Here is a 26,124-nt window from a genome sequence, read left to right as displayed (position 1 = left end):
GGAATAACAGTTTATTGGAAATGCTTGGGGAAAAAATCCACACTCATTAGGCCCTGCAATTAATCCTTCCATTTTCTCCTTGTATGCAGGCCAGAAGACTTTTCCATTCATGCTCTAGCTTGCATTTCTGTAAACAGCTTGCTGTGCATGGAAGTAGTGTGTGAGGGGAAAATAAAAAGTCCAGAGTTAGGAACAAACAACCCAGTCTGTTGGACAGAACAGCACTTGGCAAAAAGAAGTTGACCTGGAGACATGATAAAGGCCTACAAATTCTGAAGCCAGTGGAAATCAGGGGTAAAGAGCAATATCTGCTTCTTGTTATCCTGTAAAATAATCAGAAGGCAGCAAATGAACCAGAATCAGACTACTAGAGGTAAGTCTCAAAGACACTTAGTCTTTTCTTACACATCCTAGATGCCTGCTGATTGCCATGGTTGAATAGGAAAATCCCTAGGCAGACCTCAGGTCAGACAAGCAAGGGCTGGGATTAGGGGTTTATCTATTTATCTATTAGCTAATCCAGCTGTATTTGCTGCAAACTGTAAAGTGGCAGGGAAACCAGGTGCTTAATTCCATAGCTTCTGGAATAGCTGCTGTTCAGATCATGTGCTCTAAAGCTATTTATAAATTACAGACATGATAGATATGGTAATAGTGACTGGCATTCAGTCTGGCCTATGCAAATCTCTGAGACCTTCATGATCAGTCAGAGAAAAATAACCTACATTCATGAATATCTGGCCCTGTGCTTTATTCCTTTGACTTCCCCATTACCTGGCAGAGGAACAGTAATGGGAGTCCTTACTGTTTAACCCAAATAAGGCCAGATTGTATTATAGTACTTGTCTCTACTGTTAAAAGGAATGGTTGAACACCTCTGACTTTGTCTGAATAATCCTTCTTCATGATCCCATTTTCAGTTTTCTTTATTTTCATCATAATGGGAAGAAATCTTCTCTTTACAGCATCAAATTTAAATTTGCAAAAGTGCCTCATTGTATTTCAGAAGCAGAATCCTACAGCAGCTTTTAGAATTTTCCTTTGTCCAAATTCAAAGCAGCAAACAACTAAGAAGTTTTCGTTTCAGAAAAAGCAGTCATCCTCAAAAAACAAAATCCACTTTAGGTTAGGCAAACCAACTCATTGTATCATATTGACATGTTCTGTGTGTTCTCAATGAAACTACAGAGTCTCAGTGGTACTGTTGCTTATTTCAGTGAAGCTAGATTTGAATTAATGAAAAGAATACTGTATTTCTGTTGAAGTTGTGTTAAAGTCAGCATATAAAAAGTGGTTTTTTTTTTTTAATGTACATGAATATAAAGACAAGGATGGCTAGTCTCTATAATTTCTAAAATTATTGACTCCTACTTCTATCATGTCTAAAACTGGAAGAAAGTGAAATTGAAGTCCAAGGACACAGAGATGGAAAATCAGAGAGCAAATGCCTTCGAACTGTGGTGGAAAGTCACAAGGAGGACACAAGTACAGATTAAAATTATTCCAAGAAATTACAAACTCCCTACAGACTCCACACAGCTCAATACAGGGCAACTCTATCTACATGTCTTTACTTCATAAATTGCTTTCTCTTAAAGAGAAGAAGTTTTGTGGTCATGAAGGGAAAGGGGCTTCCCCACTCACCTGTGACTCAGTGCTCAGCAGCATCTCGCAGGTTCGGAGTTTCCGTGGCTATGACCCCTCCTGTGATGCTGGAGAGCCCCAGCAGGATATAAACACAGCCTGTCCCAGGGCACAGACACTTTCCACCCCGGGATCTGCCAGAGCTCCCTCCAGCACACAACCAGGCCCAGGACACAGGAGGAAGACACGTTCTTACATCATGATTGGCAAGATTGTGGCTGCTGTCCTGGCCCTGCTCCTGCTCTCAGCACTTGGAACACAAGGTAAGGAAACCCTTCCTCAAATTCTGCTAATGGCCAGAGGTGGGGAGACACTGTGCTCTCTTACCAATGCAGCAAAGGACTCTCCCAATGCTGTCAGCCAAAATCTCCATGTTGTGCTTCCTGTGAAAATAGCGAACCACTCTACCTTTATTTTTTATTTCCAGGTGAGGCGGTGCCACGCTCAGCCATTGAACTCCGGTGCCAGTGCATAAGCACCCATTCCAAATTCATCCATCCCAAGTTCATCCAAAACGTGAACCTCACGCCCAGCGGACCTCACTGCAAGAATGTTGAAGTCATGTAAGTGTCTTGCAAAAGCTTCCTGATTACTTAAAAAGAAGGAAGCAGATTTTGCTCTCAATTGGGTGTAAGTGCTCTATGCTCTGGCAGAAGCAGCTGCTCAGAAAGCAGAATAGCAACATTCCCTGCTCCTACAGACGACGTGCTACATGTTGGGAACTCAGTGTTGTTTTGCCAATCTCTACTTTTTAAACACATGCAGTATTTTGACCTAAGTTCACAGTCATCAGGCAGCAAATAACTTTCTAAACTTTCTAAAACTCTGAATTCCACTGGCTTGTGAAAAGGCATGGAGCCATGCTGATCAAGAGATAAAAACAAAACTTTTAAGGGCTAGGTCAAAAAAATGATCACACTTCTGCTCAAATCAATGAAAAAAAAAAAAAAAAAACCAAAGAAAACTACCATTAGCTTACAAATCATTCCAGAACTTTTACTGTAAGTAATCAAGTTCCTATGGACTGGTAGTTCCTCTGGACTGGGCAGTACAATTTCTGAATCAAGATGGAAAGATTTAACTCTTCAGTGAAAGACTGACACCAATACAAAGCCAGTTGAGGGAAAAAAGCAGTTTTTAAAAGAGGGAGATTCCTGCAGAAGGTTTAATGCATGAAGCAAACAGATGTGAGAAAACACTAAACTAGTGAAAAAGATCTCTTTATGTTATAGGCTACAGCCTCAGTTTATACAGCTTCAAGTGGAACATGTCAGTATATGCCTAGAATGATGTTATTGTGAGAGAAAGGTGACAATGCCTTGGATTTCACTGAACAGCCCTTTTCCCTTCCTTTTTTCCCTGTTGCAGAGCTACCCTGCGAGATGGCAGAGAAGTGTGCCTGGAGCCCAGTGCTCCCTGGGTGAAGCTTATTATCAAGGCAATTCTGGACAAGTGAGTAATTTCTCCTCAATAAGCACAGTTTATTGAAAGCTGGTATTTTAATTGAACTACCAAACACAGACAGGTGTGAAGCACTCCAAAATTCTGTCTCCTCGGGGAGTTATTACCTTTTGTGTTCACTAATTGTGACAAGCACTGTGATTGCTTTGAGCCTTAATTATAGCATTAGCTACTGAAGCCTTACTGTGCCACGCATCTCTGGGAAGGTTACCTTCCTCTCTCCTATGGCACAAGCATTTTGAAAACCTTCAGCACAGCTGCTCAGAAAATCCAAGCATTAACTGACTAGTTTTCTCATGCTTGCAGTGGCAGAAAGCAGTTTGAAAAAAAAAAATTCAAACTACTGGCACATAAATAAGTGGGGGGAAAATCAGCTCCATTTGTCAAGTGAAGCATCAAACGATAGAAATTCACTGCTGCTGAATAATTTTGGGAATGTTATGATGTACCAGTGTCTATTGGGTTCTGTCACAGTTTTTGAGGGTCTTGGGCACAGCAGCACAAAGTAGTGGATTTCAGCTGACACCAGCAAGTCTTACCTGTTGTATGGTTAATTTTTAATAGCTTCCTTTTCCATCTTCTTTCTTTCTAGGGCCAACACCAAACCTGAGGCAGCATACTAAAACAAGGAAGAAAAATGTCCTAACTCCTCCAGCAAGGCAAAAATAGGAAAGACATTCACCCATCTCACAAGACAGTTCACCTCCTCCTGCCTCCTACATTTACAATGTCACAGCATTTAGAATATGCATTCCCTGCTTTGTAGTTAGTCGACAACAATACTTTAAGTCTTTTAAACTGGTCTCTTTATATAGGAAAGAAACCACTACCACCTCAATGAGAAGGCAGGAAAAATGGCTGGTGAAGGAATATGGAGACAATTCTGGAATAATTTTTTGCTAAACACAGCTGGAACAGTGCAGTGCATGACCAGTGGAGTTTTCACTAAATAACTCATTCCCTTTTTGCAAACAGTTTAGGAAAAGACCAGCAACAACTTCTCCCCAGCAAAGCATAGACAGGTAACTTCAACTGTACCTGGATCACTGCCACTCACAGTGGGCTACTGCCTGAAGAGGGGAGCTTCTAGAATTAAGACGTCAAAATTCTGATACATCAGGTTTTGTCTCATAATTTTCAATATATTATTTATTGTCAATGAGTGTTTTGAAGGTATAAACATATATTTAAATGACATCTTTTGGCTAGAAAAAAACCCACTTTATTTATTTATAGAATAATATTTATTTATTTATTTATTTATTTATTGAAGATGTTTATGTTTACCTATCTAATAAATGCTTGTTGAAATGTTTTCACTTCAATATTGTTTGTTATTAATTTCCTCGTTGGAACAGAGAACTGAAAAAAAGAGGAAGCGTTTTTTTTCAGTTTGTATCACATAAAGGGGTTCAAGAAGGGCAAGGGGGAGGATCTGAGTTGTGGGGGCCAGCAAATTGAAACAGCATATTGCTGCCTCTGTAAAGTGTAGACAATTAGAGGAATTATGAAAGTCATCTACTTTCTTCCTCTTTCATGTGAGACTCAGTGTTTTCAGAAGTCTGGATGATAAAATTCACAGATAGTAATGAACAAATACTGGCCAGTCACAGAAATCACAAGGCAATAGCAGTGACAGTGCAGAACCTGAGAACATGACAATGAACAAGGGTTTTCATCAGCTTAAAGAAACAGGGAAATCTGATAAACATTATGGAAGTCACTGAATATCCTCCATAATTCCAGTTAGGAGGGAGGACTACATCAGGGGAAATCCTAAGAAACAGAGCTCCCATTATATAGCCTTACATCTACCTCTGGTAGAGCAATTTACAAAGGAATGTTGAAATTCAAGCAGCTAACACCTGGGAAAGTTGAGCAAATATTTTGCTACTTGTTTAGGTTTGATCTTTTCCAACAAGGAGCCTCTCCATATTCTGCACAATCAGCTCATGTTTGCTCATGGTGCAAGACATAAAAGGAGTTTTTTGGCAGTGTTTAAGCAAGTTCTTGTGCAAGAGGACAACTATTCTGACCTCCCTCTCCCCATATTGCCTCTGTCCCACTGCACAGCATTGTACAGCCTGCTAGACCTCAGAATGGAAAGGAGTCAAGGTTTCTCAAAGAGAGAGGTTTTGTTCAGACTTGTCTTACAAGTCTAAGCCTTCCTGTTAATAATCCTGAGGGATTCTTATAAGATATCTTCTTTCAGAGATGTAATTTGGAATAAGGATGTTGCAAGTATCAGCCAAGAATGTGGAGAGGTTGGGAAAGACCATTTCATCTGCACAGCCATAAAAATCTGGGTGTATCTTAAAGGACTGCCATCAGTTTTAGTGTAATACAGATACACATAACCTTTGCCACAAGCAATATCCCAGTCAAATTATTGGGAGCTGAACCACACTGAGAAAGGGCTTTTCTCATCAGTTCTTCTGTCCAAAATGTCAGCAATGGCTGCACTTCTAGGGTAGGCATCTGCACCTTCCTCCATAGGCTCATTGGTGGGATGTGATTCCAAGGGTAGAAATGACAACATACCACATCTCTGTTCTGTGTGCAGTCACAGAATACCTTCCTGAGAAGTGCAACAACCACTCTCATGCTTCCAAAAGTGTGTTTTGGTGCTCTTGGAGACTGCTAAGTGAAGTGCTGTGGCTCTTTTGACTTGGCATCTACCTTCACCAGACTGGGCTGCTCTTCCTTGTCAGTAGAAGTCACTTATGACATGTGTTTATCTGCTGTCTTAAACACCTGTGATTATTCTAAATGCACTAGGTTAGAAAGAAAAACAAGCAACATCCTAAGTGTTTATTTTAACCAGGTATCATTACAGCCCTTACTGCCAGATACTTTCTCCTTTCATATTCTGATCAGATGAAAGTTTCAGAAGAGCTTAAGTGACTTTGGTGACAATGCCTCAGTCATTTTAAGCTCATCATTTCCTGCTTAATGACTAGAGAGACTTCTCAGTACAGAATAAATCATCTAAATCCCTTTAGCCAAACTGAAAGAGACAAAATCCTTTCAGAGAACAAGAGAAACTAGCTGTGTCTTGTCTTCATAAAACACTGACTAAATAACTTCATTGGATTCATGCCAAAATATAGTGTGTAAGATTGAGATGAAAAGTTCTTGTAATTACGCTGGTGCTGAATGAATGTTTTTGCACAAGTCACTTAAGCATGATGCAAAGAGCTGAACAGAAGTTTTATGTTCACAGAGGAGGAAAAAAGTCTCTTTATTTTGGCTCTGAGAAATGTCTGATAATGTTGTATTGATTTCCAAGAGCAAGCTTAGCGTTGTTGGCTAAGGCAAATATTCCATGAAGAAGTGCAGACAGAAAGTGATGGACAACAATAACCATTTAAAGAATAATTGAAAATATACAGCAGCAAAAGCTAGGGAAGTTTGAAGTGCCACTGAATGGAACTGCATAGAGGTTTGGGTTTCTTATGCAACACTCTCATGTATTAGGAAACCTGCATGTGCAGAACCCACCTCTCAGCACTCAGGCTGCTGGGAGCACACCTTTCAGGTATAAAACCTGATGGGAAACAGCACCAGAGCATTACATCTGTCAAGAAGAAAACGTGCACAGCAATGGGTGGCAAATCTGTTGCTATCACTTTGGTTCTCTACTTGCTCTCAATGGCAGGGTCAGAAGGTAAGAAAATTGTTTCTTAAAAATCATGTAAGCAATTACTAAGTGTACACGTGCAAATGCAAGTGGGCTTACGCTGTGTCTGTGATGACTTTTTGCAAGAGAAGTGCATCCTCAGTCATTTGGAAGTAAAAACAATCATTTGTACCTGCTAGGATGCTGTGGATGCTTCCAGGAGTAAAATATGCTTCTGTCTGCAAATGAATTTATTCCTATACCACAATATATTCTTGTCTCAAAATTTAATAAGTGTTTGAATTAAAACAGGACTTTTCCCTCTAACTATATCCATATAGATCTTCTTTTACAAATAACAATTTTATCCCTTTTGTGATTTTATTCTTGGTAGGCAGGTTAATGACAGAGCAAGAATTATCGTGTTTGCAAGCACGAATAAGGAATATGAGCAGATGATCATGGCAGAAACGTAGCAATCCAAGTTTAAATTCAAACGCACCTGCACGCCAACAGCTCTGAAAATGCAGCTGCTGTCTTGTCCAGATGCAGTTACTTTAATCTCAGCATCTAGCAAACCAGAGTGTCTGAGGAACACTAATGAGGCTACAGGAAAGAATACAGCTTGCTTCAGGGGAGCAAATAAGGAGACTGTTCATGTACCTAGAGATAACAAAATTTTGTTCTACAGGTAAGGCCCTGGAGAAGCCAGTAGAAAGAGGCTCCCAATGCCAGTGCATAAGTACTCATTCCAAGTTCATTCCTCCCAAGACTGTTCAGGATGTTAGATTAAGCCGAAGAGGACCTCACTGCAAAAATGTGGAAATCATGTGAGCACATTTCCTAAATAGCACCTTGCTTCCTACAGGAGGAACTGACCCAGCATTTCTCATCCTATTTACTCATTAACTGTGAGTGGTGGGATGTTTCCCTAGCAAAGCATCAGAGATATCAAGTATCAGGAATGAGGCCTTATGTCCAAAGGAATAAGCTTATTCCTAGCCAGTGTTACAAGCAGCTTCCAGACAGTATTTTAAATCTCTTTCTGTTGTTATCTTACTTATGAACAACATCAGAGGAGAGAATCAGATTCCCACAACACAGAGCACAATTAATAACTTTGACATTGAAAAATCAATCAAAGATATAAATTTGATCCTCTTGACATGAATTAAAACAATTTCCTCTGCCTTTGCCTGCAAGTGGCAAAGTTTGAAAGGCCCCAAGTTATTTCCTGTGTCAGAATTTCACAGGGAGCATTTCTCTGGTTGAGGAGTGGGGAATTTGGATTATACTCCACGTGGGTACAAAACAAAAGATACAGTAAGCTTCATTTAAAGCCACTCCTGGAACTAGTCACAGGAACCAGGGCAGTGCAGTCAGTAAACAGAAGAGCACTGTCAGGCTGTTATGCTTTCACTATGGTTTCTTAAGCAAATAATGGTTTGTGCAGCACTGCATGGTATCCCATTCCACCCCACTAGGTAATTTAAGCCAGGCTTGGTTAAAAAAACACTTTTCAAGATAATCCAGTTCCTGAAAGATCTGCTAAAATACAGCCAGATAGAGAACTGAAACCAAATAGAGAATTCATTACGCTCATTATAAGCATAAACACCTGTACTGACATCATTCATAAAACCCCCGAAACACATAAACCAAAACCAAACAGGTCCTTTATCTACTGGCTACGAGAAATTTCCAGCCATTAGGAGAAGTGTGAGGTGTAGGGAGTGCTGGGCTCTAGGACGGTTTAGGTGAATGGAGACGAGAGATCTCTGCAGGCTGCTCTTGGGAATAAGGTTTATTAGGGATGGAGAAAGGTCTTGCTTGGAGCTGCCAGACGCAGCACGTGGTGAGGCTTGAGGGGATGGGGGAGGGGAGAGACAAAAGGATGCTCTAGGAAAGTGTGGAGGTCCTAAGAGGGGGGAAAATCCAAGAGAAGGGAAGTTCCAAGAGGAGGGGAAGTTCCAAGAGGGCATCTGGCCCCTTGGAGACCCCTTATCAGGGGGCTTCAAGGTGGGCTGGAACAAGACTTTGGGACAATGGGGTTACAGCACTTGATGTTTTAGGGGAGGGATACAGGTGCCGGGTGACCCATACATTTTGGGGGGTGAGATGGAACAGTCCATTTGACTTTTGGACTTATCTGTAGCTAAGGGTATTGTCCAGCTAGTACAGAGGATTGTTTTCATCCTGGCTGTATTATTATGAATAATTATATTTATCCATCCTTCCCAACAGTGAGGGACACACCTGGCCTTAACTTCTGTGCTCCTTTCTTGGCAGAGCTGTGCTGAGAGATGGCAGGGAAGTGTGTGTGGAGCCCACTGCACCCTGGATCCAGCTGACTGTAAAGGCTCTGCTAGCCAGGTGAGCTGTTTCCGTTTCCTAGAACACCTGCACCTGAAAGCTCATTTTAAAAGGCTACTTAAATTCTTGGCATGCCTCTTGTTCACCCTCTTCAGGCACAGCTAATGATTTCCATCAGTTCTCTCTAAAACAATATTTCTACATGCCTGAGGAGTGAAATAGTTTCCTTTGATATCTTCCTGGTGTGTTAAACCACCCAAAAGGCCTCTGCTGAGAGGCTGCACATTTTGTGTGTTTGACACTTCTAAAAATCAAGGTCTCAAAAACTCACTTCCTCATAATGGGTATAATTCAGACATGCAGCTGGCATTGCCAAGGGTTTTCACTGCTGTAGACAGGGAAAATCAAATCCCTGCTTTGCACACAGACAGATGGAAGTTCTTTCTGTTGGAGCAGTTCATGCAGGAACAGTTTAGGGTTTGGTTTTTTCTTTTTTTTTTCACAAATGTTAATTGGTTGCTACAGTAGAAATAAGTAATTAATGATTGGTGAGCACTTACTGCTCTCCCTTAGCTTGTCTTAATAGTAATTGTTTCTTTAATTTCTGAATTCACTTTATACTTAATCTACAGGGCCAGGGACAATGTTGAGTCACCAGTCAAAGAAAAGTCAAGGAAGAATAAACCTTGGATTTCTGCAAGGATATGAAATGAGAGAAAACATTGTTGCTGAGAATGCTATAATTTTTGATGAGAATGCCCCCTCTGCTACATTACTACTGTTGATTATTTTTCTTTCCCTGAAATGCTTGCTGAGTCATCTTATTTTCTTTGCTGTTGCTCTCTCTAAACTTCTGTCTGTGATAGATCGAAGAGTTCAAGGTTAATGAAAGTGTTCAAGTATTGTAATGATGAGAATAAACAAGATTACATTAGTTACCCCTAAATGGCCTGATTTAAACAGAAACAGAATAAACACATAATAAAGAAGCATCTGTGTAAGTTTGAAGGAAGTAATCTCTCATGCCCTTGTTGCAGCTATTTGAAGGTGAAAACAAGACATGGATGTGGCAGGTCTCACCGGTAGAGTCAAACTGCCTTTCTGAAATCCTTTCACAGCCCTCACTAAACGCTGGAAATAATGAGGCTAAGAAAAACGTCTTGGAAATGGATAAGTAACAGGTGAATACACAGAGATGAAGGGCAGAATGAAAAGATCAATTTTCACTGATAAAGGGACCTCACCCGTGGATTCTTACACCACCTTGTGTGGTGTTCTGTTAGTTTTGGCCGTCCCACAGGGGATCTGGGAAGGTCATTTGCCATGAGCTGAAGTACTCTGGTGATGCCAAATGATGATGTGAAAACAAGGCTCATCTATAAAGAACTGCAGAAAGACCTTGGAAGAGTCATTGATTAGGCAACAAACTAGCAGGTGAAATTCCCTGCAGGAAGTAGCCAAAGTGATTGACATAAGACAAAAATTACAGCATTCCTATGGAAGTAAAACATTCCAGGCTGACCATCAGCACACAGGAGTGAGACCTCGGGGTGATGCTGGGTGTATGATAGGAATATCAGATTAGGAATGGGGAGTGTTTGTAAGTGACTTCAGCTGAACGGGATTTGTCTGGGTCTAAGGAAGATGCAAGCAAGCATGGGCTGATACCTAAAATACCTCCTGTCTCATCAACAGTTCCAAGTCACTGTAAGCCTCAGGGTAATGACTGGGAACTCTGGGCTTTCAGAAGGGAGCAGCTAAAAATAGAGAGACTACATCACCCTTGTTACTTCTATTTGATGTGCTGCAGTTTCCACTCACAGACAGGAAGATGCAGGCAGAGAGACACACATACACATAGATGCCAAGAAAAGTTTAGAGGTCATATTTCCAAAGAAAATAACACATTATTTACTTCAATAGTAGAAAATATTAGGCCAATCTTTTTCTCTCATGTTAGTTGACAGATTGATCTGAGTTGGAAGGGATCCAGAAAGATTATCAAGTCCAACTCTTAGCGAAAGGCCAATATGGGGGTTGAACTGCGACCTTGGCATTATGTTCTATCTGAGACCCTAATAGACCACATTTTTTGTTAAATAAAAGGATTTTGCAGCTTACACACTTATTACGTGTTGTTTTTCTAGTGTCATGCTTATATGGCTGAACATTAATGTTAATGTGTCAATCCCATTGATTTATTGTTAATTTCTTTCTATAGTCAAAAAGATGCTTTATCTTAGTGATTTGCTTCACACTGTTTATGGCTGGCCATATAAATCTACTTTCTGAGGTAGAAAATGCTGAAGTGCAGATTCTAGCAGCACTCATCAGATGAGACACACATGGTGAGAGTGATGGAGGTCTCAAAAATGCCATGAGTGCCCTGTGGGGTTCAGTCTTCTGTTTGAAGTTTGACCCCCAGCAATCCCCTCACCAAAGCAGCTCTGGACTCAGACCTGAATCCATGACCTGACTGAACACATCCACTGTTCCTTCCTGCACCATCAGGTTTTGGTGAGCAGCCAGCTTTTACCTGTCCATCTGTTTGATATCCATTGGATCACCAAATTCCCATATTACAGTTGTTATACCAAACAGGTCTCACTTATGAGAGTCAGAGATGAAGGTGGGATGTGTCTTACGGCCACTGACCGCTTCTAATTTAATCAAAAGTTCCTGGCACAAACTTCTTAAAACTTATCACGTGCTTCCTCCTGCCACTTCCAGGTCTTACTTGCATACTCAGAAAATGCCTCTGGCCAAGCTGATGAGAGGAAATGCAAGTAAGCAATAAATGCAGCCTTATAGAGCAAGTAAAGCCCAGGTGCTGGTGCCTAACAATTCTCTAGGTGGACTTAGTATCTCTTCTGTTCATACCAAGTGGATACATTTTATTTATTGTATGTATGTAGGTAAATTGTATTTTTTAGTATGTATTTTATTTGTTAATATTTTCTAATATTTTATGCTAACACTACAGGTGATATTAATACATCATTTTCTTATATTAATTTAAACCTTATATTAATATTTTCAATATATTTTCATGCTGAGTTGGAGCAAATTGAACATTTCATTTAATCCACAACAATTTTTTAAGTGGAAGCTACAATACAGAATTGAGTCTTTTCAAGCAGAGATGACATACATATCTAAAATAAATATGCATTAACATACTACTGTTTTTATAAATACATATATTAAAAGGCAAATCAGCCTAAAAGCTGTACTGCTACTTGTGATTCCAGAGGGATTCAGGAAAGTCCAACACTTACTGTGATCTGACTAAGGCTACATAACCATCTATATTTAAACACTGAAGTTGGAAAAAACCCCACAAGCTGACCTAAGCCTTTCTTCTTTCCTTGATATCACTTCCTCCTATAGCAATTCTGATGTCTAGCAGATATTTTGCTTTTTACGTGTCTGTTCCCTAACATTTGCCTGATTGCAGACTTCCACAAGTGTTTGCACAACACTGGGCACAGCTTCTGAGCAGCGGAAGCAATTATTTCCCAGCTCCTGTATTTGTTCCTTCAGCCCTCTGCAGCTCAAGTAGAATGGCAGCTGAATGCCAAGGCCCTTGTGAGGAAAAGGAGGCAGTTTCAGAAGACAGAGTGAGATTTTCCCTGGGTACAAGAGTAGCTGGAACAGAGGACACACAGGAGGCAGGAGTTGACAGACAGGCTGAACCCTCATTCCAGCAAAGGTTTTACCTCCTGGGCCTCTGGGTCTTGTGTGCACAAGTTCTTAAGGGAGAGGATGGAATTTGTCTAAAACAAGACAGATTCTTAATGTTGTCAGAGTAACTTCCAGCCCAGGTGCTGGAGCATTCCTATGGACCTGGAGGGACTCAAACTAGTAATGGACTGAAGCTCAGCCTCAGTACACCTGAATCCCCCTTATTGTGTCCCTTGTGCAGGATCATCCTTTGATACATGCAAAGATTAACGGATCCCAGTCAAGATCCTAAAAGATGCCCTTTTGACTTTTGTGCTTATTAGACAAGCTGATGAGTCATGACAAACCACTAGTTTCCATCCTGCAACGTGGGGAACACCAGCTATATCCTGCCTTAGAACATAGGCACGGGAGGCATTTGCTTCCTTTTCAGCAGTCTTTCAGTAGTCAGACTATTGTGTAAGCATTGTTTTGTTCACTGCCAGCGTGGTTTTTACAGGGTTTTGCATGGAAGGTCTATGCTCGCGGCAGTATCAGCTCACTCAGTGACGCGATCCTGCCAAAGGAGCAGCAATTCCATTTGCACAAGTCATCTCTGATGGCTGTCAGGGAAACAAGCTGCCAGAATTCCAGAATGGATTTGCAGTTCCCATGACAAAAGCCTGGATGAGATCCTGGGCACAGTGCTGAAGGGATGTAGGGAGAACTTTGGCAAAACACGGCACTCCCAGAAACGCAGTTTAGGAGTGCCTGGCCTTTGGGCTTGATCTCATGCCTCGACATTTTCACGCCTCAGTTTGTTTCTCTTACTCCCCCTCCACACAGTCCCAATGAAACTGTAAATTTGGTGACAAAGTGCAGGGGTTTTTATTCAATTACAAACAAACTGCTCTTTTGGACAGACACTCACTCTTAGTTCAGAGCGGGGCTCATCATAGGTGGAGCAGGCTCTTGGCTTCACTTCTGCCCTGGGGATTTCTGCAGATCCATTACTGCCACATGCAGGAAATAGCTGAGCCTGGTGGTCACGAGCACAAGTGTTCACTGATTTCACTTGGGGATTTGAAGGGGATTTTGTTGCCTTGATTCTTAAGATTTTTTAAAGCTTTTTGAGTTTATATTTATATATAAGTATATATATATATATATATATATATATATATATATATACTTTTTCACACATTTTCTATAAACAACATATTGTTTTACATTCTTTTGTGGGGGTGGAAGAAGTTGATATACTAGTGGTTTATCTAAAGTCTTTGGAGAGGTGGCCTATTCACTCTCCAATCCACTGTCACCTTTAAAAAAGTATAAAAGTTAGAGTCAGAAAAATAAACTTTCTTCTTTTTACCTTACCATCGTAGTAGCTCATATTGTGCTTTCTCGTGTCCTATAGCAACAGGATTTCTCTTTTATTTCCTCTGATACTAATAACATTTCAGCACATACCAAAACGATATAATAAAGCTGCAAATTGTAACTAAGAAAAATGTGATCTCTAATCAAATGTTAATTTAACCTCTGTGTGTGTGCATACATGTGTGGAGACACAGAGAGAAATCAAAAGAAAAAAAACCAGCAAAACCTTCCAAGTAAACTGATTAAAACTCCAACATCTACAATCTGGCACTAGTGAAACCATACGTTAATATAACACAACATATACATCATAATAGAACATAAGCAATAAAAATAACCCTAAGTTCCTAGCAAAACCCTCTCCTGGTTCACACCTTCAGAGAAGTAAATGTATTTTTCATTGAAGTTCTTTAAGAGACACAGTTAAGGAGCAGCACCATCAGGAGGCAGAATCGGTATCTTTTGTCAACTTAATGCTCACTAAGAGGTAGGAGAGAAAAAGCTGCTGGATCTTTTCCTGGGACAGCCCACACAGTGATAGGAAACAAATGAATTTTTATCACAAAGTTAATTTTATCAAGTTAATGACGTGTGATACAAGGAAACGACAATAAATTATGGGCAAACTATTCCATTCTTACAGTAAATAAATTGCAATGCTTTACATGCTAAAGATGATTGAGTTATTATGAAGTCCCCAAATTTAGGAAGAAGTACCTCATTCAATCCACGTATCCTAAAACCACAGAGTTTTGAGTTTGAAGACCACAAGCAGCAACATTAGTCATGTCAAAAGGATGATGTTCTTATTGCACTGAAACAGAAGGCTTTCTCCTGGTCACACATATTCCAGCTGGGTTTGAAAATACAGATCTTAATTCAAGCAAAAGTTCAGCATTTAAGCCCGTCCTCCCTTGGAATCATCTCCCTTGCAAGGTTATTATCCCCAGCCACAGCAAATGAAAGCTCAGCATTCATAAAACAAGGTTCTCTAACAGAAAAGTCTGTACAGAGCCATAACTCTCACTCTTTTGTCCCTTTGCTAGGACATAGGTTGCTGTCACTGAAAAGATTTCAGAAAATACTTATTAAAAATGTCTGGACTTACAGAGAAAATCAGTTGTGTTCAGCTGGTCATACTGTTTAGTTTGCATATAAAGTTTCCTCTGTTTATAATTCATTAACGTGTAACATGAAAAGTACAGGCATGATTTTCAAATCCGTTCAGAATTCAGCATCTGCTTCCCACAGAAAGCTTTGAATACTGCAGCCTCAATTCCTTGTTAGCCACAACATTTAGTGATGAATTTACTTTGTATCATGCCTCTTGAACAGAGGGGAAAAAAGACTAAAATTAAAATCTTTTACATCAAAATAATGCTAAGGTAAAATCCTGACCCAGTAAAGAGCTTCTCAGTAATTTCAGCACTGCCTGAATTCCACTCTGATGGCTTGTATGAGGTAAGTAGAAGCTGTCACCATAAGTGGGAATAAGAAATTCAGTATCTCCACTGTAGACCTGATACATCTACAAAGAACAGTTATAACACTGAAGAAAATAATAATGTGACAACATAAATTTAACTGAAACCATTCTAAAGTTGTAATATTAAATACGGATATGCTTTAGAAAAAGCACAAAATTTACAAGTCTACCGAAATAATTGGAATGTGTGACTATTATAGACATATTTTAATAAATCAATGCATTGTATCATTATCTGCAAAATAATTCCTCGTCATCTAGGAAGAAGTTTCACAACAGTCATGTGACTCATTTTTACTGCATCTGGGAAATTCCTCTAACGCAATCTCCATGCCACCAGAGCACAGAGGCTGGGCACAAAACAGTATATAAGCAGGAATCAACAATCCTCACACACAGCAGGAATCAACAATCCTTTGGGACTCCAGCTCGCAGAATTAGACTGAAACTAGCAAACAACTCCTGTCCAACCATGAACGGGAAACTCGCAGCTATCCTGGCTCTTTTCCTTATCTCAGCAGCTGTGTCTCAAGGTAAGCAAAGCTTCCCAAAGTCCCCTTGGCTGCAGTTTTACCGAGGCATCAACTGAGATGCTTGTCCTTGCAGAGTAGCTTTCTATTTGTCTCACTAAATTAGTCTCTTTTGGGAAATTTTCAGCACCTCTCTTCAATCATAAATCTACTATGTAGACCTTGGACTAAAGAGTTACTGACATCTGGTGGGAAATATTTTAAGGATGCAACTTGCATTTGCTTTGTTTCTGTTTCTATTGAAGTGTTTGTGGCTAGAGACAGATTTTTGTTCTGGAGTGTTTTAATGTTTCTCTCCCTTCCCACACAAATAGCAGTTTATAATTTTGTATTTGTTGCTTAGTGGCCATGCCAACTTAAGCAAGTAATACACAGTTGGAAAGGGAGAGCAAACAATTTGAACACAGAAACATGGGCAAACCTCCAAATAATGAACAAATCTAGGGCTCTGTCTTCTGCAGAGTGGCCAAGTTTTTTTATCCAGATACTAAAACAATGCAGTTAAACATACCATGTAGTCAGTATGGCTACTAACCACAAAATATGTGGGTTCATTTTTAAAAGATTTGTTAATTTAGTTTCCAACATACTTGGGCATCAGCTTCCCTGAAACCTAAGTAACCCTCCCTCATAACATGAGGATTTAGATAGCTTGGACAAATGCAGTGTTTTAAATGAGAATGTTGTTACAATAGAGCAGCTGTGCTTTATGTGTGATAATGGACACCTGTCAAATCCCAGTCTCTTTTTTCTGCTCACAGGTAGGACCCTGGCAAGGATGGGAACCGAGCTCCGGTGCCAGTGCATAGCCACTCATTCCAGATTCATTCCCCCAAAATCCATCCAAGATGTGAAGCTGACACAGAGCGGCCCCCACTGCAAGAATGTTGAAGTCATGTAAGTAGCTCTGCAAGAGGTTCCTTCCTCTTCTCCTGCACTACTGACACTGCAGCTGGGCTTTTAGGCTTCACAAGTAGCACAGTCAGCATGTTGACCTCATGCAGCCAGACTTGGCTTGTATTGTGAGAGGGATGGTTTTAAGTGAAACATCCTGTTTTTTCACCATCTCTATGACCTTACATATTCCTGAACCAGCCATTGTTTATCTGTCAGGGGATGTATTAAATGTTTCTAGTAGTAGAACATGAATTTCATGGACTTGTCAGGTCTTAGTACACAAGGTAATGATGTAGTTTGAATCCTGCATTTATGAGGCAGGCAGACTCAAGAAGAAAAACTAAGTTCCAATAAGCAGATTTAGGGAAACAATGAACCAGCCTAACCTGGTCTGAACAGCACAAAGGCACTAAAATGTTAAAATCCTTATCTGTTCAAACACCTTTTCACCACTGGAGGTTTCCACTGTGTAAGGAAGCTTTAGTAATATAAACACACCCAAAATAAGTATTCATATATAGAGGGAAAGATTTTTGGAAATGTGTTTGAGAGCAGACACAGAGACTCACACAATTCTGGATGATCTCAGTTGTTCAACACATAAAGCAAAAGAGCCAAGTCTAACCTAGAGTAGCTGGGATGAATTTATACTATCTGATCTCAAAGTGCAAGATTATATTCTGTGAGTAAAACAAATCCATGTAGTAGTTTCCTGACTCTTCTTTATTCCTTATTTTGCAGAGCTACTCTGAAGGATGGCAGAGAGGTGTGCTTGGAGCCCACTGCTCCCTGGGTACAGCTGATTGTAAAGGCAATTTTGGCCAAGTAAGTCTCATTCCCTGTCTGTCTGGGCAGTTAAGTGCCAAACCTCCCAGAAAAAGCCAGTTTGTAGGATTCCATAGTGATACTTCCCATTATTTTAAAATCAGATTTAAAGACCAGGGAAGCTTCCTGCTCAACTATAGAATCAATCTTAGTTTTAATGGCTGTGCTTCAGGGTACTTGCTCAAGCTGGTATGTCCGTACTAAATCCTGAGTACTAGCAACTCCATCTGCAGGGAAGCACAGAAATGCTTTTCTCCCTTTGAGAAATAAGGCTTTAAAAAAGTAATTTTCCCCTTACTTAGTTGCTATTTTTGAGCTAACAAGGCTTTTGCTGTGAGGAACTGCAGAAGCTCGTGCTGCAGAGGTTTCCCAGCTGGACACCAGGCATGTACGCACTGGCATTTCACCAGCTGCTTTTGAGACATCAACTTTATTCTCCCTGTGCCACAAGATAGCACAAAGAATTGGAAAAAGACCTCACATCCTAAATTGTTTGAGCAATGCTAAGCAGTGGTAACTTGAACCTCCTTTTAAATTATTCTCTTCCCTCACTTCTTAACAGGGCTGAACAAAATTCCGACTCTCCTCTCTAAGAAACACTGGGACAGAAAAAATGTGGGAACTGCTTCTTCTCCTCTGTCAAGAGAAACGTTTGGGAAAAGCATCATTCAAGCAGTGCACCATCTTCCACATCCTGCATCAATGTGATACTGTTAATTATGGAAGGTTTTATTTATTTATCTATTTATTTAACTGTGTGTATTTAAGGAAGTCTTTTGCTATGGTCAGTGTTGTCCGTGGGATACGTTGCTCGTGACACTGAAGGAAAAGCTGTTTGCTGAAGGATATTGAGAACCTTTGGCAGCCACTTTAGCCAAACGTATGCAGTGAGGTGCAATGCACCCGCAGCACAGTTTATTTACACTAAGCCTGATAATTTTGCTATTTCACCGGCAAACTGATGAATCCTCCTGCTCCCCTGGAGCACACCAGTATGTTGTGTCAACAACAGCTTCCTGAACCACAGTCAGCCTGTGGCCAGACTGTGAACTCTAATGTCTAGCTTGAAAAACCTTACCTACAGAATGTGTAACTCTGGATTTGGTATTTATGTATTGTGATTTCCATGGTATTTATAAATGTATTTATTGAGCAGTTACTATGTAAGAAAGCAAATAATTATAATTTATTTAATTTCTACTGGATTTTTTCATTTCTGAAGAAATACTCACAATCTCACTACTCTGTACTTGATTGTATGCCTAATTAGCTACTCCATCAGCTAATGGAAAAAAACACATTTTACATACCTAGAGTTTGAATATGAGAGTGTAATTATTCCTAAAAATGTACTATTAAAAGTTTTATATATAAAAAAAAATTGTTATCAGTTTTATCTTTTAAATGTTAATTTTCTTTATTTGAAAATTCTGCTTTATTTTTGCCAGCCTGATTTCTGGAACTGAAATGAACATTTTTAAGTCCATGGTGCCATAACTCCCTTCTTATGGTAATCTGGCACTCCTGACTACACTGAAAAGCTCTTAGGATGGGCCAAGAGGCTCACTCTCCTATCTTCAGGCTGTTCCAAATCCATGGGGACTGGTGGGCTCTAGGTCAAGGCCCCTTCTTTAATTCCCTCGCAGACAAAAGGGTTTTACTCTCAGATGCCTAAACACCACTAAGCGTCCACTTCAGCCAAGCAGTTGTAAATCTTTACTACAACAAAAAGCCACTATCTGACCATCGAAATGGGAACTTGTGACCTTTACTTTGGGTACCCAAAGAGCAAGCGCTTGTCCTGGTGTAACAACTGCTTCCTATTCTGACCCCTGAAGTGCAGTGTGCTGAACACATGATGCCTGCCTCTCTTAAAAACCTTCCAGATGGAAACAAAGAATAAGAGAGAAAGGGCATAAGTTTAAAAACTATTGTTTTTAACTAGAGTATAACTGTTTACTTGAGGGATGCACACTCTTATTTCACTTTTATCTACAATCTAGATAGTAATAAAACAGCAGAGGTAACTTTGTGATCATAAAATAAGACAGCTGTCTCTGGCTTGTTTTTTCTTGAAGACCCTTCTCAGTAAGCTTAATACCAGTCCTCTTCTTCACCATTGTTATTTTGGCATCAGCTGGAAGAGTTCTGGCACTTTAAACAACGTGCCCTGTGGCTCTCTGGCTACCCATCCATGCAGAAGCCAGAGGGGAGAAATGCACACTTTAGAAACATGCAGACTGTGCAGTCAGTGTCTGTGGGGGTACACGTTCACATCTGTGGAACACAGAAGGCAGCTGGCCAGCGGATGATTAAGGGTCAGGACATCAGCATCACAGGGAAAGGATGGACCCTGAGATTTCACTGCAGCTAACTACGTGCTCTTGTCCATCTCCTCCTTTTCCTAATCTCGTGAAAGATTCTGCTCCCCTCGGTCACTTCATTTAACATCTAAACTGTCTTTCTACAAGACTGTCAGAAGACCATTCCACTTTACAGCTGCCATGTGCATTCATCACTTCCCTTTCATTTCAGTGCCTTCCATGTAATGAAATGCAGCAGAGATGTTTTTACATTTCCTTTCTGTCCTTTGCTATTCTCTTGGCCCCTTACTTTACCTTCCCTTCAAGCCACTTTTAATTCCTTCTTTCATTTGGGAGGCAAGAGAAGTGGCAACTATCAACTGACCAAGCAATGACTTCTAGTCATTTCCCTCTCTTCAAACTCTCCTTCCCATGCCTGGTTGCTGGAGTTCTGCTCTTGTATGGAGAATTGCAAGTTGTCCCCTTGAGTGTCTGTGGTTGCTGTCCTTGTAATAATGAAAGAATATTTCTCTCTAATGTATAAACACTGGAAACTATAGAGGAAGTAATGAGGAGAAATACTGGAAAGTCCCTGAAAAATACTTCTAACTCTTTCTTAGAAGTACAGGGAATGCAGCATGAGTTTCTCAGCCTCATTTTCTCTGTCTGTGATGAATATTGGCTAACATAAACATCCTGGTTTTGTCTTAGATGACAAACGCATGATCTGTGCTTAACTTGCTTTTGATAATGGATAGCTCCCCATTCTAAAATGATTGTTTTTCTTATGCTCTTATCACAAAACAAGGGAAAAATCCCATTTTCCCCAGGAAAATTACACATAGGACAGACTTTATATTGCAGATGTGTTTCAAGCATTTATTCTTGTTTATAACAGGATATCATAAGCAACTCTACAGGAAGTGGATCCTTTGGAAATGACACAAATTGCCATGGAAACTTTGGGGTCAGTGAATAGGCATTTTGTTTCTATGCACAAGTGAAACAAGAATTTTGCCACCTACAAAAATAAGCCTGAGATCTCTGCTCTTGAAAACTGTCATGAAAATTGACTTTCATATTACTTGCAGTTAAATTACTTCAAGTAACAACCATTGGTGTCAGTCAGTGCGAAGCCTACTTCACAGTTCCTGTGGAATTCTGGAGAGGAAGATTCTGTGGAAGAATCTGGAAGGTTATAGGTAACCAGGCTCACTGATACTGTTTTCTCTGCCCTTTCATGAAATAGACAGCAGAGTGACATCTCTACAACCTTCTGCGGGCAGATTTCAACGCAGCTAATGCTGAATAACTTTTCATCACTAACAAATATTATTTATTTTAACAAGCATCAACCTCTGATACACCCACTTATCCACATAAGTTCAAATTAATAAGAAATGTGATCAATATTTTTTTGAAAAAAAAGGGTTGCACAAGCTTTCCCAGAACCCATCCCCACTGACTCAGCCAAGGACACCAGCAGAAGTGTGAAGTATGACTGCACCACCCAAAGTGCACATTGGCAACTGCAGTATCAGTCTGTTGATTTCTCCCGTTCCTTACTGGAGGTCAGGTGAACTGGGGGAAATCTAATCTTTTTATCTTTTGCATAAAACTTTTTCATACATAGACGCCCTATAAAAATCTATGGAAATAAGAAGTTGTTAGGCAAGTGGCTTGAGAGTATATTTGGACCCAGTTAAGCAACTTACCTCCAAAGGAATCTTCAATTTTTGAGAAGGAGAGTTAAGCAGTTTTTTCAACTCAGCTAAATGGAAAAATAATTTTTAAGCTCTGAAGTAACATTCTCACTGCACTCCTAAGATTCACAATTTATAGCTTTTTCCTTGAAATGATTTTCCAGAATGATGAAAGCTTCATAGAACAAAAGAGAAGCAAATGAATAAGTCTACCCTCATAGCCTGGTTCTTTTATTAAAGACATATATTACAGGTTTACACCAAGATAAGGAGACTTCCAAGACACTAGCAATTCTTCTTTTCCTCTTCTGTTTTCAAGGTCACATTTTTAACAAGTTTACAAGCAGACAGGAGAATCAGAATTCAACTGTTGTGCTAAGGCTAAAATGTAAATAAAATTGCAAAAGCTTGAAATATCATTGCTGTGTGAAGTGTGTCTAAATCATCAGTGGCAGATTTCATGAAGAGTGAGACAGGACATGCGAATGAGAGGATGGACCATGTGAGCTTGTTTTTTACTGGATGAAGAACATCTTGAAGGAATAAAAATGTGCGAGAATATGTGTGGGGGGAAATCACAGGCACAGATGAAGAAATTACAGTGCAGTTAAAAGGCAAGGTTTCTAGCTGAAAGCCAGCTTTCACAGGTACTCATAAAAGCACAGCCACCTGCCGTAGCAGCAGATAATCACAAGCAACAGATGACTGACTCCTGTTTTCCCTTTGGTCAAGCTTTTGCAAAAGTAGAAAGCAAAGGAGGAGCAAGATATACTAAGCTCAGAAAAGGACCAAAGAGCAGAACTTGAAACACCCCCCGCCATCCATTGCTCTTACTGAAAAGTAAGAGTCTGTCCATGCAGGTGTCAGACCTTGGCATGAAAGGCACTTAGTCACTCAATACAAAGTGTGAAGAGCCTGACTCTTTGAAAGCTTTGTGTTTGACTTATCAATAGCCAATAAAGGAATGCACAGCCACCCAGCTGGTTCATTGCTGAGCCAGACATTGCCAGCAGAAGACTAATAATAAAGCACATAAACCTAGGTTTGCTGACTTACTGCATCCCTGTAGTCAAAATTTCCATCAGCTCCTCATTTTCTGCTTTCTTCTCTGTTTGGTACTTCACCTCTGACAGCAAAGCCCGTCATCCTGCGAAAGAGAAGCAATTGACGTTAGCACTGCTCACCGTGAGCACAGTCTCAATGAGAAGAGCCAAAGAAAACAGGCTTTGTTGTAGCTGGTTCGTGTTGAACACTGCAGCTTCACCCATTCCTTAATACCACCGCAGAAAACCCAAGTGGTTTTTGCATACACAAATCTTTCAGCAAAGCCAGCAGGAGACTCAGCTGAGGAAGGAACATGGGAAAGAGCTGTCAATCTACCTGCACACACCTGACCTGTTGGCAGGTCAAATGCTGGAGTCATTTCCATGCCAATAAGTTCTCACAGTACTGTTATTGCTTGTAGGAAAGGATGAGGGAGAGCATGCAATGTCTTCTGATACTATAATGACTATTAAAAAAGAACAAGAAGAAGAAAATGCATGAAAAGTACCCTGTACAGTTTTTTTCAAATGGTGTAACCAGGTACCAGGAATACAAACCAGAGCCATCCAGATGAAAAAGCTGCTGGTGGAACAGTGCTTCCTAGAAAAAATGAGGATTTGAACAAACCGAAAAAGAACCTCATTAGAAAGCAATAATTTTGTCAAATTCAAGCTTGTGTTCAAGCTCTAAGGGCAAAATTAATCTAAATTAAACTAATCTTAGCTTGCAGCAAAACAGTATTTGGAGCTAAGCGGAATTATTCTTTTCAGTCAAAGTCCTGGTCAATTTAATTTTATGGGTACTTTCACTGTTTAGAAGAAAACCAAAGTTAAAAATGCTGAATTTCAATTAAATCAAGTGTTGCTTTTTTTTTCAGTAGCCTGTTTTCCATGGAATGCTCCTAGTTTGCTTACTCTCCTGCCACCTCAGTGGACTCCTGACAGCAGCACTCACTAGCAATTTCAATTTCTTAGTTCTTAAGAAAGAAAAAATGCTTTGCTCATGTTTGTTGCCGTAACATTTAGCGCAATGTGCTGGCATAGTCCGGTACCCTGCGTGTACTGAAGCAATTTGGAGTCACACTGTCTGGGAATTTAAAAAAAAAGGAAGGGAAAAAAGAAAGAAATACAAGATAATAGGGAAGAAAACCATTGACAGTAAACTCAGTGGTGATCACATTTACCAAAAATGTTATCAGTGTGTTTCCTCCAAGCACCTCCTTCTCTAAATACCTCCATAAAGCAAGCTTAAAAGGATGAATGTCCCTCTAGCTGCTTTATAGGTTATTTTGTATAATTCAGTGACAAGTAGGCAAATTCATTGGTATTATTTTTCCTTCCTTCCAAAAAATAGCAGCCATTTTTTGTTGCCAGGAGCAATCCAATTCATTTTACTTCAGAGTACAAATACACTGGAGACTGAATCTGCATATGGCACTCAAAAGGACTGTAAGAAAGTGTTCCCTGAATAGCAGCTTTAGTGTCTCCTAGGGTGTAAGTCAAGTATGACTTCTTCATTTTTCCTTCATTGCAACACAAGCAATGAAAGTAACAGACAGGATTGAAGTCTGAGTGTCATGAGAGAAGACTTCAAAGATTTTGTGATTATTCCAGTGAGCATTCCCGTTTTCTTGTGGTCAAATGTCTCGTGTCACTGTTTTCCCAAGTGATGACATCACTTTAACCAATAGACCACAACTATCCAAATCACACTCCCAAAAATTACTCAGCTCCACTGAGTCTGAAAACTGCAATTGCCTTAAGCCATGTTAGGGGGAATGTTGGTTTTGGGGCCTTGGATTTGGTTTTGTTGGGGCGAATAATTAATTTTTTAAGAGATTCATATTTTCTTTACTTCCAACTCTCTGCAGATGGAACAAATTTTATTGTATTTATTTCCAAATGGATCATTTACAAGTTGGCCGAAATCTTTGTTACAAAGAAGTTCTCACAAAAGTTCGGACAAAAGCTTGCAGGCAGTTCGTAGGATGAAGAGCATTTCCTGCTGCTGCTAAGGCCAAGAGTAACTCTTTCTGCCTTTCAGAAGCTGTGATGACCTCAAAGGCTTATCAACTGAACAACTATGGTGGAAGGAGTCATACAGTTGCAATCTTTGTCCAGGACCTGCCTGGGAGGTTCTTCCCCCTCAGCAGAGGTAAGAACAAATTGCTTAAACATTTAGGTCCCAAACACAAAATAAAGCCTCTCCTGTCCTTATATATTAGGTGTAAAATACCAGAACCAGTGAATGCACCACCAGCCACTCACTTTTTGGGAATTGCTGTACATGCAGGAGTCCCACTTAGAAAGGTGACAGTGAAACCACAGTCTCTGCAGTCTCATCAATGATCTCAGAAAAGGCCAGCTGGCACCTGAAACTGAAAAACAGAGAAATTATGGCCGAACACACAGATTTCAAAGCCAACATGTTCTATTTGCCAAGGTAATGCCTGAGTAATACAAACACATGCCTTTCAGCTATCTACAGTGTGTGTGCGTGTTCATGCTCCGATTCCCAGCAGTGGGCATGGATGCAGAACTTCTAATTCTGGGAAATGGAAACAAAAAACCTAAGGGGTCCTGAATGTTAAAGTTAGGTGAAGATGCAGGAAGGAGTGTGGGAAGATACTGGGCATCATTTGCTATAGGTCATTACTATAAATGTGAATTTTCACATCTTAAAAGGTATTACAGAAATGAGCACACAACAATGTGTGACACGTGCCACGATGCAGCTGGCAAAATGGAGTTGGGATGCTCCATGACACAAGGTAAACAGCAGGACACTTCAATCTCTTACCTATTCTGGTACTATTATCAAGGGCATAAGGACTGGAAACATTTCAAAACTTGAGAAACACACAGGGAAATGGAAGGAAATAAAATATCTGATAGATATAAAACTTACTTTGCACGAAACTGTAGCTTGAAATTTGGTTTCTGCCTCCAGCAAATATGTTTGTACTTCATGACAGAGCTGGATCCATGGGAAGAATCATAGGTGCTAGGGAGCAGTACCTCATCATAGCCAAGGAATACTATGAAGCATACTGGTATAGGTAAGAAAGGTAACATGATGAAGATGAGAGAATATCAGCAGTCCATACTCTCTGTACTAGGTAGCAGTGACTCACCATTTCACGGATCAGAACATAAATCTTTCCTAATCAAAACCCTGGAGGAAATAAGACTGCTCCTTCAGAGACTGGCCATGTTAAATGGTTTCTAGGCCATGATGAAAGTTCACCCTATGC

The 26,124-nt window shown here is 40.1% G+C and overlaps 3 protein-coding genes and 1 long non-coding RNA gene across 5 annotated transcripts; 3 read left to right on the top strand and 1 right to left on the bottom strand.

The window, feature by feature from the left end:
* Positions 1-71: 71 nt before the first annotated feature.
* On the top strand, positions 72-6,477 carry LOC110470161 (uncharacterized). The gene is made up of 4 exons (XM_031504656.3): positions 72-1,907; positions 2,072-2,207; positions 3,013-3,096; positions 3,698-6,477. Exons 1-4 carry the CDS (start codon positions 1,445-1,447, stop codon positions 3,726-3,728), a joined length of 714 nt encoding a protein of 237 aa, XP_031360516.3. The 5' UTR covers positions 72-1,444; the 3' UTR covers positions 3,729-6,477.
* Positions 1,751-25,248, bottom strand: LOC146767721 (uncharacterized). 2 transcript variants are annotated; one of them, XR_014954957.1, is made up of 4 exons: positions 25,139-25,248; positions 22,884-22,974; positions 3,645-3,724; positions 1,751-2,186 (listed from the first exon to the last, which is right to left on the bottom strand). It is a non-coding gene; the product is annotated as an uncharacterized LOC146767721 (long non-coding RNA). The 2 variants fall into 2 exon arrangements; XR_014954956.1 differs by having other exon boundaries at positions 1,751-3,724.
* On the top strand, positions 6,641-11,157 carry LOC116183588 (interleukin-8-like). Its single transcript, XM_031504655.3, has 4 exons — positions 6,641-6,772; positions 7,416-7,554; positions 9,014-9,097; positions 9,670-11,157. The coding sequence occupies exons 1-4, from the start codon at positions 6,709-6,711 to the stop codon at positions 9,743-9,745; spliced, it is 363 nt and encodes a 120-aa protein (XP_031360515.2). The 5' UTR covers positions 6,641-6,708; the 3' UTR covers positions 9,746-11,157.
* Positions 15,913-19,666, top strand: LOC110470131 (interleukin-8). Its single transcript, XM_021529529.3, has 4 exons — positions 15,913-16,102; positions 16,861-16,996; positions 17,738-17,821; positions 18,384-19,666. The coding sequence occupies exons 1-4, from the start codon at positions 16,042-16,044 to the stop codon at positions 18,412-18,414; spliced, it is 312 nt and encodes a 103-aa protein (XP_021385204.1). The 5' UTR covers positions 15,913-16,041; the 3' UTR covers positions 18,415-19,666.
* Positions 25,249-26,124: the final 876 nt, after the last annotated feature.

The sequence above is a fragment of the Lonchura striata genome, chromosome 4, assembly GCF_050655825.1.
Source record: "Lonchura striata isolate lonStrDom1 chromosome 4, ASM5065582v1, whole genome shotgun sequence".
Taxonomy (NCBI): domain Eukaryota; kingdom Metazoa; phylum Chordata; class Aves; order Passeriformes; family Estrildidae; genus Lonchura; species Lonchura striata.
The sequence above is the reverse complement of the archived record's forward strand: the minus strand, read 5'-3'. Positions and strand labels throughout refer to the sequence as shown.

Coding starts and splice junctions, on each gene's coding strand:
- LOC116183588 (XM_031504655.3), top strand. CDS start 6,709: ATGGGTGGCAAATCTGTTGCTATCACTTTGGTTCTCTACTTGCTCTCA. Junction 6,773..7,415: donor CTCAATGGCAGGGTCAGAAG/GTAAGAAAATTG, acceptor TTTGTTCTACAG/GTAAGGCCCTGGAGAAGCCA. Junction 9,098..9,669: donor GTAAAGGCTCTGCTAGCCAG/GTGAGCTGTTTC, acceptor CTTAATCTACAG/GGCCAGGGACAATGTTGAGT.
- LOC110470161 (XM_031504656.3), top strand. CDS start 1,445: ATGCCTTCGAACTGTGGTGGAAAGTCACAAGGAGGACACAAGTACAGA. Junction 1,908..2,071: donor CTCAGCACTTGGAACACAAG/GTAAGGAAACCC, acceptor TTTTATTTCCAG/GTGAGGCGGTGCCACGCTCA. Junction 3,097..3,697: donor ATCAAGGCAATTCTGGACAA/GTGAGTAATTTC, acceptor CTTTCTTTCTAG/GGCCAACACCAAACCTGAGG.
- LOC110470131 (XM_021529529.3), top strand. CDS start 16,042: ATGAACGGGAAACTCGCAGCTATCCTGGCTCTTTTCCTTATCTCAGCA. Junction 16,997..17,737: donor TGCAAGAATGTTGAAGTCAT/GTAAGTAGCTCT, acceptor CTTATTTTGCAG/AGCTACTCTGAAGGATGGCA. Junction 17,822..18,383: donor GTAAAGGCAATTTTGGCCAA/GTAAGTCTCATT, acceptor ACTTCTTAACAG/GGCTGAACAAAATTCCGACT.